We start from the raw sequence: 12,390 nt of genomic DNA on the forward strand, positions 1-12,390 counted from the left end.
GCCCTCTGTAAAGTCCCGCTAGCAGTCCAATGGCAGAAAAGCCTTTGTGTGGACTGTATCCAAAAGACTATTGAGGATGAATCCCCTGGCTTTGCCTCTAGCCTCAGGGCCATGATTAGGGCAGAGGTTAAAGGGTCTTTAAAATCGGTCCTTAAAAAGAGAAGTAGCAAAAGCTACTAGAGACTGTTTCGGATTCTGGTGCCTCTCAGTCTGGCGAGGAATATCAAGAACCTCTGTCTCCTGTTTCATCTTCTTCCATGTCCTCTGGCTCCTCTTCAGATAGCGATGTTGGTGGCAGACCATGCTTTCTGACTGAGAACACAGATAAACTGGTGAAATCAGTCAGGGCTACAATGGGCCTTAAGGATGAGAAAGCGTCTAGATCGGTAGAGGATGTTATGATTGGTGGTTTAGAGGAGAAAAGGAAGGGTACTTTCCCAGTTAATGCTAAAGTAAAAGCCCTTATAGAGAAGGAGTGGAAGAATCCTGAGAAGTCTGGTAGCCTTCCCTCAGCTTCTAAGAGATGGTATCCCTTTGAGGAAAAGGATTCAGAAGTGTGGGATAAAGTCCCTAAGATTGATGGTGCGGTGGCTAGATCATCTAAAAAGTCATCCCTACCCTTAGAGGATTCGGGCATTCTAAGAGACCCATTAGACAAAAAAGCGGATGCTTTTTTAAAACATACCTGGGAGGCAGCTGCAGGAGGTCTAAAACCGGCAATAGCCGGAACGTGTGTTGCCCGCTCCCTTATTGTCTGGCTGCAACAAATAGAGGATCAATTGAAATCTAAGGTGCCAAGAGAAGAGGTTCTAACCAAAATGGCAATGGCACAAGGAGCGGCAGCTTTCATAGCAGATTCCTCAGCAGATTGTAAGACTAGCAGCTAGGGCAGCGGGACTGTCTAACGCAGCAAGACGTGCCTTGTGGTTAAAGGGGGTTTCCAGGTGACTTACCCTCAAAAAATAGACTATGTTCCATCCCGTGCGATGGCAAATTCCTCTTTGGTCAGAAGCTAGAAGACATTTTAGAAAAAGCTGGCGACAAGAAAAAAGGTTTTCCTCGATTTCCGGTGGATATCAGAAGGCCTTATTTTCGGAGAGGAAAATTTTATAGAGGTCGCCCCCCAGGAGATAGAAGGAACTGGGACTATAGGGATAGAAAAGGATCTGGGTACATGTTTAAGGGACCCTCCACTTCAGCAAAAAAGCCCTCCCAATGACGCCAAGCCAGAAGTAGGGGGAAGGCTCTTTCTTTCTCCTTGCCTGGATAAGTATTTCTCCCAGTCATTGGGCATTGAGTGTCGTCAACGACTGCCTAAAAATAGACTTTATTCATCCACCTCAACAGACTTTTGTGTTGACACCACACAGAAAATTCCCGGAGGAGAAACTAGCTCTGGAAACAGAGGTATTGGGGCTAGTACTAAAACGGGTTCTGGTAGAAGTTCCAAGGGAAGAGGAGGGAAAATGTTTTTATTCCCCTCTCTTTTTGATACGAAAGCCAGATGGCTTGCTCTGGACTATTGTCAACTTAAGAAAACTCAATCGGTCAGTAATAAATTTCTCCTTCAAGATGGAGTCGGTAAGCTCAGCAATAAAAATGCTGTTCCCGGACTGCTTCATGGCAGCTATAGACTTAAAGAACGCTTACTATCATGTCCAAATCCATCGGGACTATCAAAAATTTCTGAGAGTAGCAGTGTTTGTCCAAGGGAAACCTAAACACTACCAGTATGCTGCCCTTCCGTTTGGTCTATTGATAGCGCCAAGAATATTCACAAAATTAATGTCAGAGGTCATGTCCTTCCTCCATTCCCGAGACATAGTCATTGTCCCGTACCTAGACGACTTCCTTGTAATAGGAAGGTCGGTGGATCACTGTCTTACACAAATAGAGGAGGTGACTACGACCCTAGCAGTTTTAGGTTGGAAAATAAATGTTGCCAAGTCTATATTAACACCAGAGAAAGTTCAATCCTTCCTGGGATTGGTTCTGGATTCTACGCGCCAACTCTGCCTCCTGCCGGAGAGCAAAATATCCAAAATACAAAGTCTTGTAGAATTGGCGATACAGCACCCTGTAATGACACTGAGGAAGGTGATGTCCCTGTTAGGGTCACTAACATCCTGTATACCTGCTGTAAAATGGGCACAGTTTCACCTGAGACAATTACAGTGGGAGGTCCTGTCAACACAAAGATTGTTAAAAGGGCGTTTGTAGGGAAAAATCGTAGTTACTTACCGATAACGGTATTTCTCTGATCCCATGATGGCACCACGGAGAGAGGGGTCCGCCCCCAGGGACAGGAAACCTACAGGTGAAAAAGGGCGTACCTCTCTCCCACATCAGTTGGTTAACAGAGCCTTATACAGAACTTCAGCTGCAATTTGATATTTACACAAATTAAACTTAACAATTTTTTACTTAACAGAGGCACCGTGGCTAAAGGTAACTAACTATACATTATAGTGTGCACACCTGTGTGTGAAAAGGGAGGGAATATACGGGTGCCATCATGGGATCAGAGAAATACCGTTATCGGTAAGTAACTACGATTTTCTCTATCCCCATGATGGCACCACGGAGAGATTTACATAGATTGTAATTTTTTAGGGAGGGACCACTGCCTCTAGAACCCTTCGACCAAAGGTGAGATCAGAGGAGGTCAAGTCTAAGCGGTAGTGTCTGAAAAATGTAGACTGGGAAGACCAAGTGGCCGCTCTACATATCTGTTGTATTGAAGCGCCCGCTCTTTCCGCCCAGGATGATGCCACTGCTCTGGTCGAGTGCGCTTTTATATTCTCCGGGATGGCCGTCCCGCTGGAAGAGTAGGATAGGGCGATGGCATCTCTTATCCACCTCGCTAGCGTAGCTTTTGACGCTTTCTGTCCCTTCCGTGGACCCTGGAAGCAGACAAACAGAGCCCTATCCTTCCTGCACTCTCTAGTGGCTGACAAGTATTGGAGTAGGCACCTCCTAACATCAAGGGTATGTAGTGTTTTTTCTCCCTCATTCTTGGGGTTGGGACAGAATGAGGGCAGGGAGACCTCTTGTGTCCTGTGAAATTGAGACGCGACTTTTGGGAGGTAAGCCGGGTCCGTTTTTAGAATGACTCTGTCCTCAAGAATTTGAGTGAAGGGAGGGCCCGCGGACAATGCTTGTATGTCACTAACGCGACGGGCTGAGGTTAGGGCCACTAAGAGTGTTGTTTTTAAAGATAGAATCTTTAGGGGTGCGTCTGCCAAGGGCTCAAAAGGAGATTTGGTTAGTGCATTTAGAACAAGGTTTAGATCCCATGGAGGGGCATTATGCAAAGGAACCGGTTTTAATCTACCCGAGGCTTTGATGAATCTCACGATCCATCGGTTTCTGGCTAGATCATAATTATATAGTGCTCCCAAGGCTGCTACCTGAACTTTTAGAGTACTCGTAGCTAGCCCTTTTTCCAAACCCTTTTGCAGGAATTCGAGAATCTTATCTATTGGGATTTCCCCCCCTGGGTCAACCCCTGATACAGACATGAATTTTTTCCACACTTTGCCGTATATTTTGGTGGTTACGGGTTTCCTACTCTGTAGTAATGTGGACACCAGGTTGGATGAAAACCCTTTGCTGCTTAATAGCTTCCTTTCAAAAGCCAGGCTGTCATATGTAGGCTTTTCACATTGGGGTGACACACTGGGCCCTGGGATAACAGATTTTGCGTGTCTGGTAGAACCCACGGACTGTCTAAGGACATCTTTCTCAGCCAAGAAAACCATATCCTGCGAGGCCAGAATGGAGCTATGATTATCACTGTTGCTCCCTCCTCCCGAATTTTCCTCAAGACTAGGGGAATGAGGGATATTGGAGGGAACGCGTAGGAGAGGCGATAGTTCCAGGGGACTGTGAGAGCGTCCAGAGCTACTGGCCCTCCCCGGGGGTCGATTGAGCAGAACTTCCTCACTTTCCGATTCTGAAAGTCCGCAAATAGGTCTATTTCTGGCTCTCCCCAACGTTTCACTATTTGGTTGAATACCGACTGTTTCAGCTCCCACTCCCCCTGTCTCAAGCGTGTTCTGCTGAGGAAGTCTGCGGTCTGGTTTTCTGAACCCTTTATGTAAAGGGCTGTTAGGGACTTCAGATTGTGTTCTGCAATGTAGAAGATAGACCGGGTTTCTTCCATCAGTGTTTGTGACCTGGTGCCCCCTTGGTGGTTTAGGTATGCTACCACTACCTGATTGTCCGAAAAGACTTTTACGTGGTGGGAGCGGATGATGTTTTGGAAGTGTATTAGGGCGAGTTTTACCGCTAGCAGTTCTTTCATATTTGATGAGGTTAGCTCCTGATTTTTGTTCCAGTTCCCTTGTGTCACCTGACCGTCTATATGAGCACCCCACCCCCAGGGGCTTGCATCGGTCGTTAGGATTTTCTCTGTTGGTAGTGACCAGGGGACCCCCTTGGTAAGATTTATCGGATCTGCCCACCACTGTAGGGAGTGTATCGTAGTTGGTGATATGCTTAACCGCCCGTCTAAATTTCCTCCCAGACACAGGCTTGAACTTAAAGTCTCCCATTGTAAGTCTCGGGAATGGCATTGTGCCCACTGCACTGCCGGGATACAGGATGTCATGGAGCCCAGCAGGGACATGGCTTTCCTGAGTGTGGTGACTGGGGATGATGACAACTGTACCGCTGCCTGTGTCATCTTTTGAATCTTCCCCTGAGGAAGATAACACGTTTGTGTGGTCGAGTCGAGGACTATCCCCAAGTACTCCTGTACCTGTGATGGGACTACTTTGGATTTGGTAAGGTTCAACAGCCAACCTAGGCTTGACAGAGAAGTCATAACCAAATCCAACTGCTGTTTGCAGTGATGGAATGATGTCCCTGCCACAAGGAGGTCGTCCAGGTATGGGACTATCAGGATATTCTGCTCTCGTATATGAGCCATCACTTCCGACATTAGTTTCGTGAATACCCGGGGTGCGATAGCTAACCCAAAAGGGAGGGCCCGAAACTGATAATGTTTCACCTCCCCCTGGATATTCACTGCCAGCCGGAGGTACTTTTGATGATCCTTGTGGATCGGTACATGATAGTATGCATCTCGTAGGTCTAGAACAGTCATGAAACACCTGGGAAAGAGTATTTTTACGCAAGATTTTATTGTCTCCATTTTGAAGTGTGGGATCTCGAGAAAACTGTTTAACTTTTTGAGATTTATTATTGTCCTGTATGATCCATCTGGCTTCTTTCGGAGGAAGAGGGGAGAGTAGAAGCCCATGCCTCTTTCCTGGTGAGGGACTTCCTGTAGGACTTCCTTCTGGACTAGGCCTAGAATCTCTTCCTGAAGAGCCGACTGTTCTTGAGACTGTCTCTGTGGTGTCACCATGAAGAGGTTGTTGGGGGGAATGCGGAACTTTAGCTTGAGCCCTTCTCGTACTATGCCTAGTATCCAGGGGCTGCTTGAAATTTTTTCCCAGGCTGGGAGGAACTCTGTTAGTCTCCCGCCAACCTGGGGGACACCTTCATTGAGTTTTCTTGTTGTCGGGAGTGGGTTTGTTGAATAGGAACCCTCTGGTTTTATTTCTTTTTTCCTCCCATGTTTCTTTGTTCCCTTTCGGAGGTTTTCTCCGCATAAATTTTTTATTCCGAAAGGAACGTCTGTATGATTGGTTGGGGAAACCAGGGAAAGACTTTTTCTTGTCCTCGGCTTTCTCGAGGATGTCATCTAGCGTTGTGCCGAACAAGAATTCCCCCTCACAGGGTATTGAACATAGTTTTGTCTTTGTCTGAAGGTCCCCTGGCCAACATTTTAGCCACAGGGCACGTCTTGCGGCGTTCGAAAAGGCGGCAGCCCTGGCTGCTAGTCTGGCTGAGTCTACAGATGCATCCGCCAAAAAGGCTGCTGCACCTTTCATTACGGACACTGATTTTTGAATCGTGTCTCTAGAGACTTTCCCTTTTAATTGGGAATCCAAGTGCTCAAGCCACACCATTAGCGCGCGAGCTGTGCAGGTGGCCGCGACCGCTGGTTTAAGTCCGCCTCCTGCCGCTTCCCAAGAGTTTTTTAGAAAAACCTCGGCTTTTTTGTCCATCGGATCTTTTAAGGTACCCATGTCCTCAAAAGGTAGGGCAAACTTTTTTGAGGCCTTTGCTATGGCCACATCTAATTTTGGTGCCTTACTCCAGGATGAGCAGGCTGGGTCATCAAACGGGTATTTTCTTTTGGGGGTGAGGAGAGCTTTTTTGTCTGGTTTTTTCCACTCTCTTTTAATTAGAGAGTGAATTTTCTCATTTACTGGAAATGCTCTTTTTCTTTTTTGTTCCAGACCGCTGAACATTATGTCCTGCGCTGTTTTTTTAGGTCTCTCCTCCACTAGACCCATTGTTGCTCTGACCGCTTTCACTAAAGCGTCTGTTTCCTCGATAGGGAAGCAACTGCGCCCCCCCTCAGAGGATACTGAAGAGGTGTCAGAATCTGACGAATTATTCGAGTCAGATAGTTCACTCTCTGACTCGTCCGCACTGGATACGGGGGACTCAGGTGTTTTCTTATGTTTTTTCTTTGTGGCTTTAATGCCTTTAATGGCACTTTCCACCTGGCTTTTTATTAGTGACTTTAATTCGGATGCAAATGATGGGGTTTCCTCCTGAATCGTCTTTTTTATACAGACGCTGCATAGTCTCTTCTCCCAGGAGGAAGGCAGCTCGTCTGAACATATGGCACATTCTCTGTGCTTAGTTTTGGCTGTACTTTTCCTCCCCTAGAACAGAAAGAGCCCTACATTAAAGTCAGCACTTTCACGTAGATCACTCACCCCCTGTGGATCAGAGATACCGTCTCAGGCCTGGTGACTGTATCCGCTGGAATCGTCGCCGGCCGTGTGGTTTTTGCAGACCCCCGACTGCGTTGAGACTCTGATCGTCCGCTGCTGCTGCGCTGTACAGAGGACGAGTTTCCTTTGCGCTGCTGCTGTGGGTGCAGACGCCGCTGCACTTGTGCCTGCTCAGGAGATCGCTGGACGGCTTCCTGCATAACCTGCTGCTCGCTTTCGCTCATGGTGGCCTCCGCACTGTAAGGTGCACTTGGAGTTTGAATTTGCCACCATTTTCCCTGTGCTGGCGTTGCTTTTATGCATTAGTGCCGGCGAAACCGGAAGTGACTGTTTGCGCATGCGCCCGCCCAACTTCCGGTTCTCTGCCAGCTTCACATGAGGGAATGAATGTACTGGGACGCCGGCGCGCGCGCAGTAGCGCTGCGTTTTCGCGATGATGGCGCCGGTGAGCGCACCAGCGCTCCATTACCGACGCCCACACCGATTTACCGGTAATTACGCCGGTGTCCTCTGGCCCGTCTTACTTGGCCTTTTATGGAAAGATAGCCGCCGCTACCTCCATATTATCATTAAGAGTCCTCCGGTGACCGCCGTCACCTGCTCCTTACCCCCCCTCTCTTTTTTTTTTTTTTTTTTCATGGAAGGCAGACTGGATCCTTTCACTGCCTTCCTCCACTCACCCATGAGGCCCGCCGACCCCTGTGGTGGTGCTTCAGGAAAGGGAGAAAAAGAGAGGAAAAAACCGCTTGATCCAGCCGTAACAGGGCGCCCCCTGTTAGAAAGTCGACTGCATCAGCCCCTGGAACTCCACGAAGAATCCTTCAGGTACGTGCTGTAGGTTCCCCGTCAGGGACAGGAAACCAACTGATGTGGGAGAGAGGTACGCCCTTTTTCACCTGTAGGTTTCCTGTCCCTGGGGGCGGACCCCTCTCTCCGTGGTGCCATCATGGGGATAGAGAAAGTACACCTTTCAATAGGTGTCAGAGATTGTCTAATCTGGTGGTCTGTAAGGGATCACTTGACCTCAGGGGTTCAGTGGCTAACCCCGATAGAAGACGTGATCACAACGGACGCAAGTGGTACAGGTTGGGGTGCACATCTAGGGACCCTCTCGGTACAAGGGTCCTGGTCCCATACAGAGACACATCAGACATCCAATGTAAAAGCATTATGGGCTGTAGAAAGGGCAGTAAGACATTTCCTTCCTGTCCTTCAGGGGTGTCATACCAGAATTATGTCCGACAATTATGCAGTGGTAGCTTATATCAACCACCAGGGGGGAACAAGGTCCCTTTCTCCTATGGGGGCAACATCTGTTCTTCTTCAGTTAGCAGAATCTCACCTACTGTCCCTCACAGCTCTGCACATAAAGGGGGTCGAAAACACGAAAGCACACTACCTAGGTCGCAAAAAGCTAAGACAGGGAGAATGGTCGCTGAATCCCGAGTATTCCGTCAGATAGTACAGTCCTGGGGCAATCCGGTAATAGACTTATTTGCCACTCTTCACAACAGGAAGGTGGAGAGGTTCTGCTCGTTGGACCCGAGGGGGAACCCATTTGAAGTAGATACCCTTCAAATACCGTGGAAATTCAGCCTCGCTTACGTGTTTCCACCAATAGCATTAATTCCGGTAGTAGTAAGGAAGATCAGAATGGAGCAGGCGAGAGTGATTCTGAGTGCTCCATTTTGGCCGAAAAGACCGTGGTTTTCCCTCCTAAGACAAATGTTGGTAACCGATCCATGGATTCTTCCGGAGGTTCCGGACTTGCGTACCCAGGGACCAGTATGCCACTCTCAAGTGAAGGGCTTCCATCTGGCAGCCTGGAATTTGAGAGGGCATTACTAAGCCGGCAGGGATTCTCACCAGGGTTAGTCTCCACCCTGTTTAAAAGTAGAAAACCGGTTACATCAAGAATCTATGGTAGGACATGGAAGAGGTTCCTAGAGTTTTTAGGACAACCTCTGGCGGATGAGGCTCCTGTGGGTGCTATTTTAGAGTTTCTACAAGCATGCTTACAGCTCGGGTTGGCAACCAATACGCTTAAAGTTCAAGTATCGGCGTTAGGAGCTTTATATAATTGTAATTTAGCCTCCAATAAGTGGGTGTCCCGTTTTATTAAATCATGTAGTAGGTCTAGACCTGTGGTAATTCAAAAAATTACCCCTTGGGATTTGAATCTGGTTTTAGATGCTCTAACTAGAAGTCCTTTTGAGCCTTTACAAGAGTTATCAGTAAAATTTCTCACTCTCAAAACAGTGCTACTGGTAGCTTTGACATCTGCACGAAGGGTGAGTGACTTGCAAGCCCTGTCCATTTGTCCTCCATACACACAGATATATGACGACAGGGTGATTCTAAGACCAGATCCAGCTTATCTACCTTAGGTACTATTGTGGCCAAAATTATTGACACCCCTGCAATTCTGTCAGATAATACTCAGTTTCTTCCTGAAAATGATTGCAAACACAAATTCTTTGGTATTATTATCTTCATTTAATTTGTCTTAAATGAAAAAGCACAAAAGAGAATGAAGCAAAAAGCAAAACATTGATCATTTCACACAAAACTCCAAAAATGGGCCAGACAAAAGTATTGGCACCCTCAGCCTAATACTTGGTTGCACAACCTATAGCCAAAATAACTGCGACCAACCGCTTCCGGTAGCCATCAATGAGTTTCTTACAATGCTCTGCTGGAATTTTAGACCATTCTTCTTTGGCAAACTGCTCCAGTTCCCTGATATTTGAAGGGTGCCTTCTCCAAACTGCCATTTTTAGATCTCTCCACAGGTGTTCTATGGGATTCAGGTCTGGACTCATTGCTGGCCACCTTAGAAGTCTCCAGTGCTTTCTCTCAAACCATTTTCTAGTGCTTTTTGAAGTGTTTTTTTGGGTCACTGTCCTGCTGGAAGACCCATGACCTCTGAGGGAGACCCAGCTTTCTCACACTGGGCCCTACATTATGCTGCAAAATTTGTTGGTAGTCTTCAGACTTCATAATGCCATGCACACGGTCAAGCAGTCCAGTGCCAGAGGCAGCAAAGCAAACCCAAAACATCAGGGAACCTCTGCCATGTTTGACTGTAGGGATCGTGTTCTTTTCTTTGAATGACTCTTTTTTTTTTTCTCCTGTAAACTCTATGTTGATGCCTTTGCCCAAAAAGCTCTACTTTTGTCTCATCTGACCAGAGAACGTTCTTCCAAAACGTTTTAGGCTTTTTCAGGTACGTTTTGGCAAACTCCAGCCTGGCTTTTTTATGTCTCGGGGTAAGAAGTGGGGTCTCCTACCATACAGTCCCTTTTCATTCATTCAGACGACGACGGATAGTACGGATTGACACTGTTGTACCCTCGGACTGCAGGGCAGCTTGAACTTGTTTGGATGTTAGTCCAGGTTCTTTATCCAATAACCGCACAATCTTGCGTTGAAATCTCTTGTCAATTTTTATTTTCCGTCCACATCTAGGGAGGTTAGCCACAATGCCATGGGCTTTCAACTTCTTGATGACACTGCACACGGTAGACACAGGAACATTCAGGTCTTTGGAGATGGACTTGTAGCCTTGAGATTGCTCATGCTTCCTCACAATTTGGTTTCTCATGTCCTCAGACAGTTCTTTGGTCTTCTTTCTTTTCTCCATGCTCAATGTGGTACACACAAGGACACAGGACAGAGGTTGAGTCAACTTTAATCCATGTCAACTGCCTGCAAGTGTGATTTAGTTATTGCCAACACCTGTTAGGTGCCACAGGTAAGTTACAGGTGCTGTTAATTACACAAATTAGAGAAGCATCACATGATTTTTCGTACAGCGCCAATACTTTTGTCCACCCCCTTTTTTATGTTTGGTGTGGAATTCTATCCAATTTGGCTTTAGGACAATTCCTTTTTGTGTTTTTTTTTTTTTTTTTAATTTAAAACAAATTAAATGAAGATAATAATACCAAAGAATGTGTGTTTGCAATCATTTTCAGGAAGAAACTGAGTATTATCTGACAGAATTGCAGGGGTACCACACCGAAAGCAAAACACCCTCACATCAAGGCCATGTACTGAAAGATATATATATATATTTTATTGATTAAAAACAATACATATAACATATAAAATTGTTAGAGGTGGTAGCCACCAGTGCAGAAGCAATGGTGGGTCACATACAGGCAGCAACCTCAGTAGACACGAATGTAAAGTAACAGAGAGTAGTCTATGGCAGAGCATATATAGCAGTGGTTATACAACAAGTGTCTAAATATTCCTTCAACATGTAGTGTAATAGATACATGCACATGTAAGATATGGCACAATGCCCATAGGCCAAATTAAGCAGCTGAAAACAGCTTGACAGAAACACTCACATATCACATAAGTATAGCGTCTAAATACTGGTATAGTTACCGAGAGGAAGAACCCGAGGACCCACCACACCCGACGCGCGTTTCGCACCGAAATGCTTCGTCCGGTGCGAAACGCGCGTCGGGTGTGGTGGGTCCTCGGGTTCTTCCTCTCGGTAACTATACCAGTATTTAGACGCTATACTTATGTGATATGTGAGTGTTTCTGTCAAGCTGTTTTCAGCTGCTTAATTTGGCCTATGGGCATTGTGCCATATCTTACATGTGCATGTATCTATTACACTACATGTTGAAGGAATATTTAGACACTTGTTGTATAACCACTGCTATATATGCTCTGCCATAGACTACTCTCTGTTACTTTACATTCGTGTCTACTGAGGTTGCTGCCTGTATGTGACCCACCATTGCTTCTGCACTGGTGGCTACCACCTCTAACAATTTTATATGTTATATGTATTGTTTTTAATCAATAAAATATATATATATATATCTTTCAGTACATGGCCTTGATGTGAGGGTGTTTTGCTTTCGGTGTGGTAGTATTGATTTACCTTCATGGCTTTATTAGGGATATGATTTTGGTGTTTCTAGAATTGCAGGGGTGTCAATACTTTTGGCCACAACTGTAGTTCTTAAATTTCATAGGAGTCAGGAGATTGTATTACCCTCATTTTGTGTTAACCCTAGGAATCCAGGAGAGGAAAAGTTTCATACTCTTGACGTTAGGAGGTCTATGTTACAGTACATATCCTTGACCAGTCAGTGGAGGAAAGATCAGTCTCTATTTGTAGCTTTCCAGGGTAGCAGGAAAGGACATGGGGTGTCCAAAAGTACTATTGCCATTTGCCAGATAGATTAGGGAGGCCATTAGCTTATCCTGTGCTACATGTGGCGTCCCGATCCCTGGAGGCATCAAGGCTCACTCCACCAGAGCTGTGGCTACTTCCTGGGCTGAGAAAGCAGAGGTATCGATTGATCAGATATGTAAGGCCACTACCTGGTCCTCACCGTCTATCTTTAAACACTACTGACTGAATCTATCCTCCTCGACTGACCTTGCCTTTAGTAGAGTAGGGTGCTACAAGCGGTGGTCCCTCCCTAAGGTGTTCCTTTCTCCAAAAATCTCTCAGGTGTGCTATCATGGGAGACGGGAAAACACCAAGGTTACTTACCGGTAGCCGTTTTTTCCGGAGCCCATGACAGCACCTGTA

The 12,390-nt window shown here is 46.3% G+C and overlaps 2 protein-coding genes across 4 annotated transcripts in view; one reads left to right on the plus strand and one right to left on the minus strand.

Moving 5' to 3' along the window:
- The window catches only part of GLT1D1 (glycosyltransferase 1 domain containing 1), a 189,963-nt gene that overhangs the window by 6,297 nt on the left and 171,276 nt on the right, over window positions 1-12,390 (plus strand). The window lies entirely within an intron of this gene.
- Window positions 968-7,045, minus strand: LOC143793619 (uncharacterized). The gene is made up of 4 exons (XM_077280680.1): window positions 6,824-7,045; window positions 5,669-6,749; window positions 2,135-2,184; window positions 968-1,012 (listed from the first exon to the last, which is right to left on the minus strand). The coding sequence occupies exons 1-4, from the start codon at window positions 7,043-7,045 to the stop codon at window positions 968-970; spliced, it is 1,398 nt and encodes a 465-aa protein (XP_077136795.1).

Source organism: Ranitomeya variabilis, chromosome 1 (genome assembly GCF_051348905.1).
Source record: "Ranitomeya variabilis isolate aRanVar5 chromosome 1, aRanVar5.hap1, whole genome shotgun sequence".
NCBI lineage: Eukaryota > Metazoa > Chordata > Amphibia > Anura > Dendrobatidae > Ranitomeya > Ranitomeya variabilis.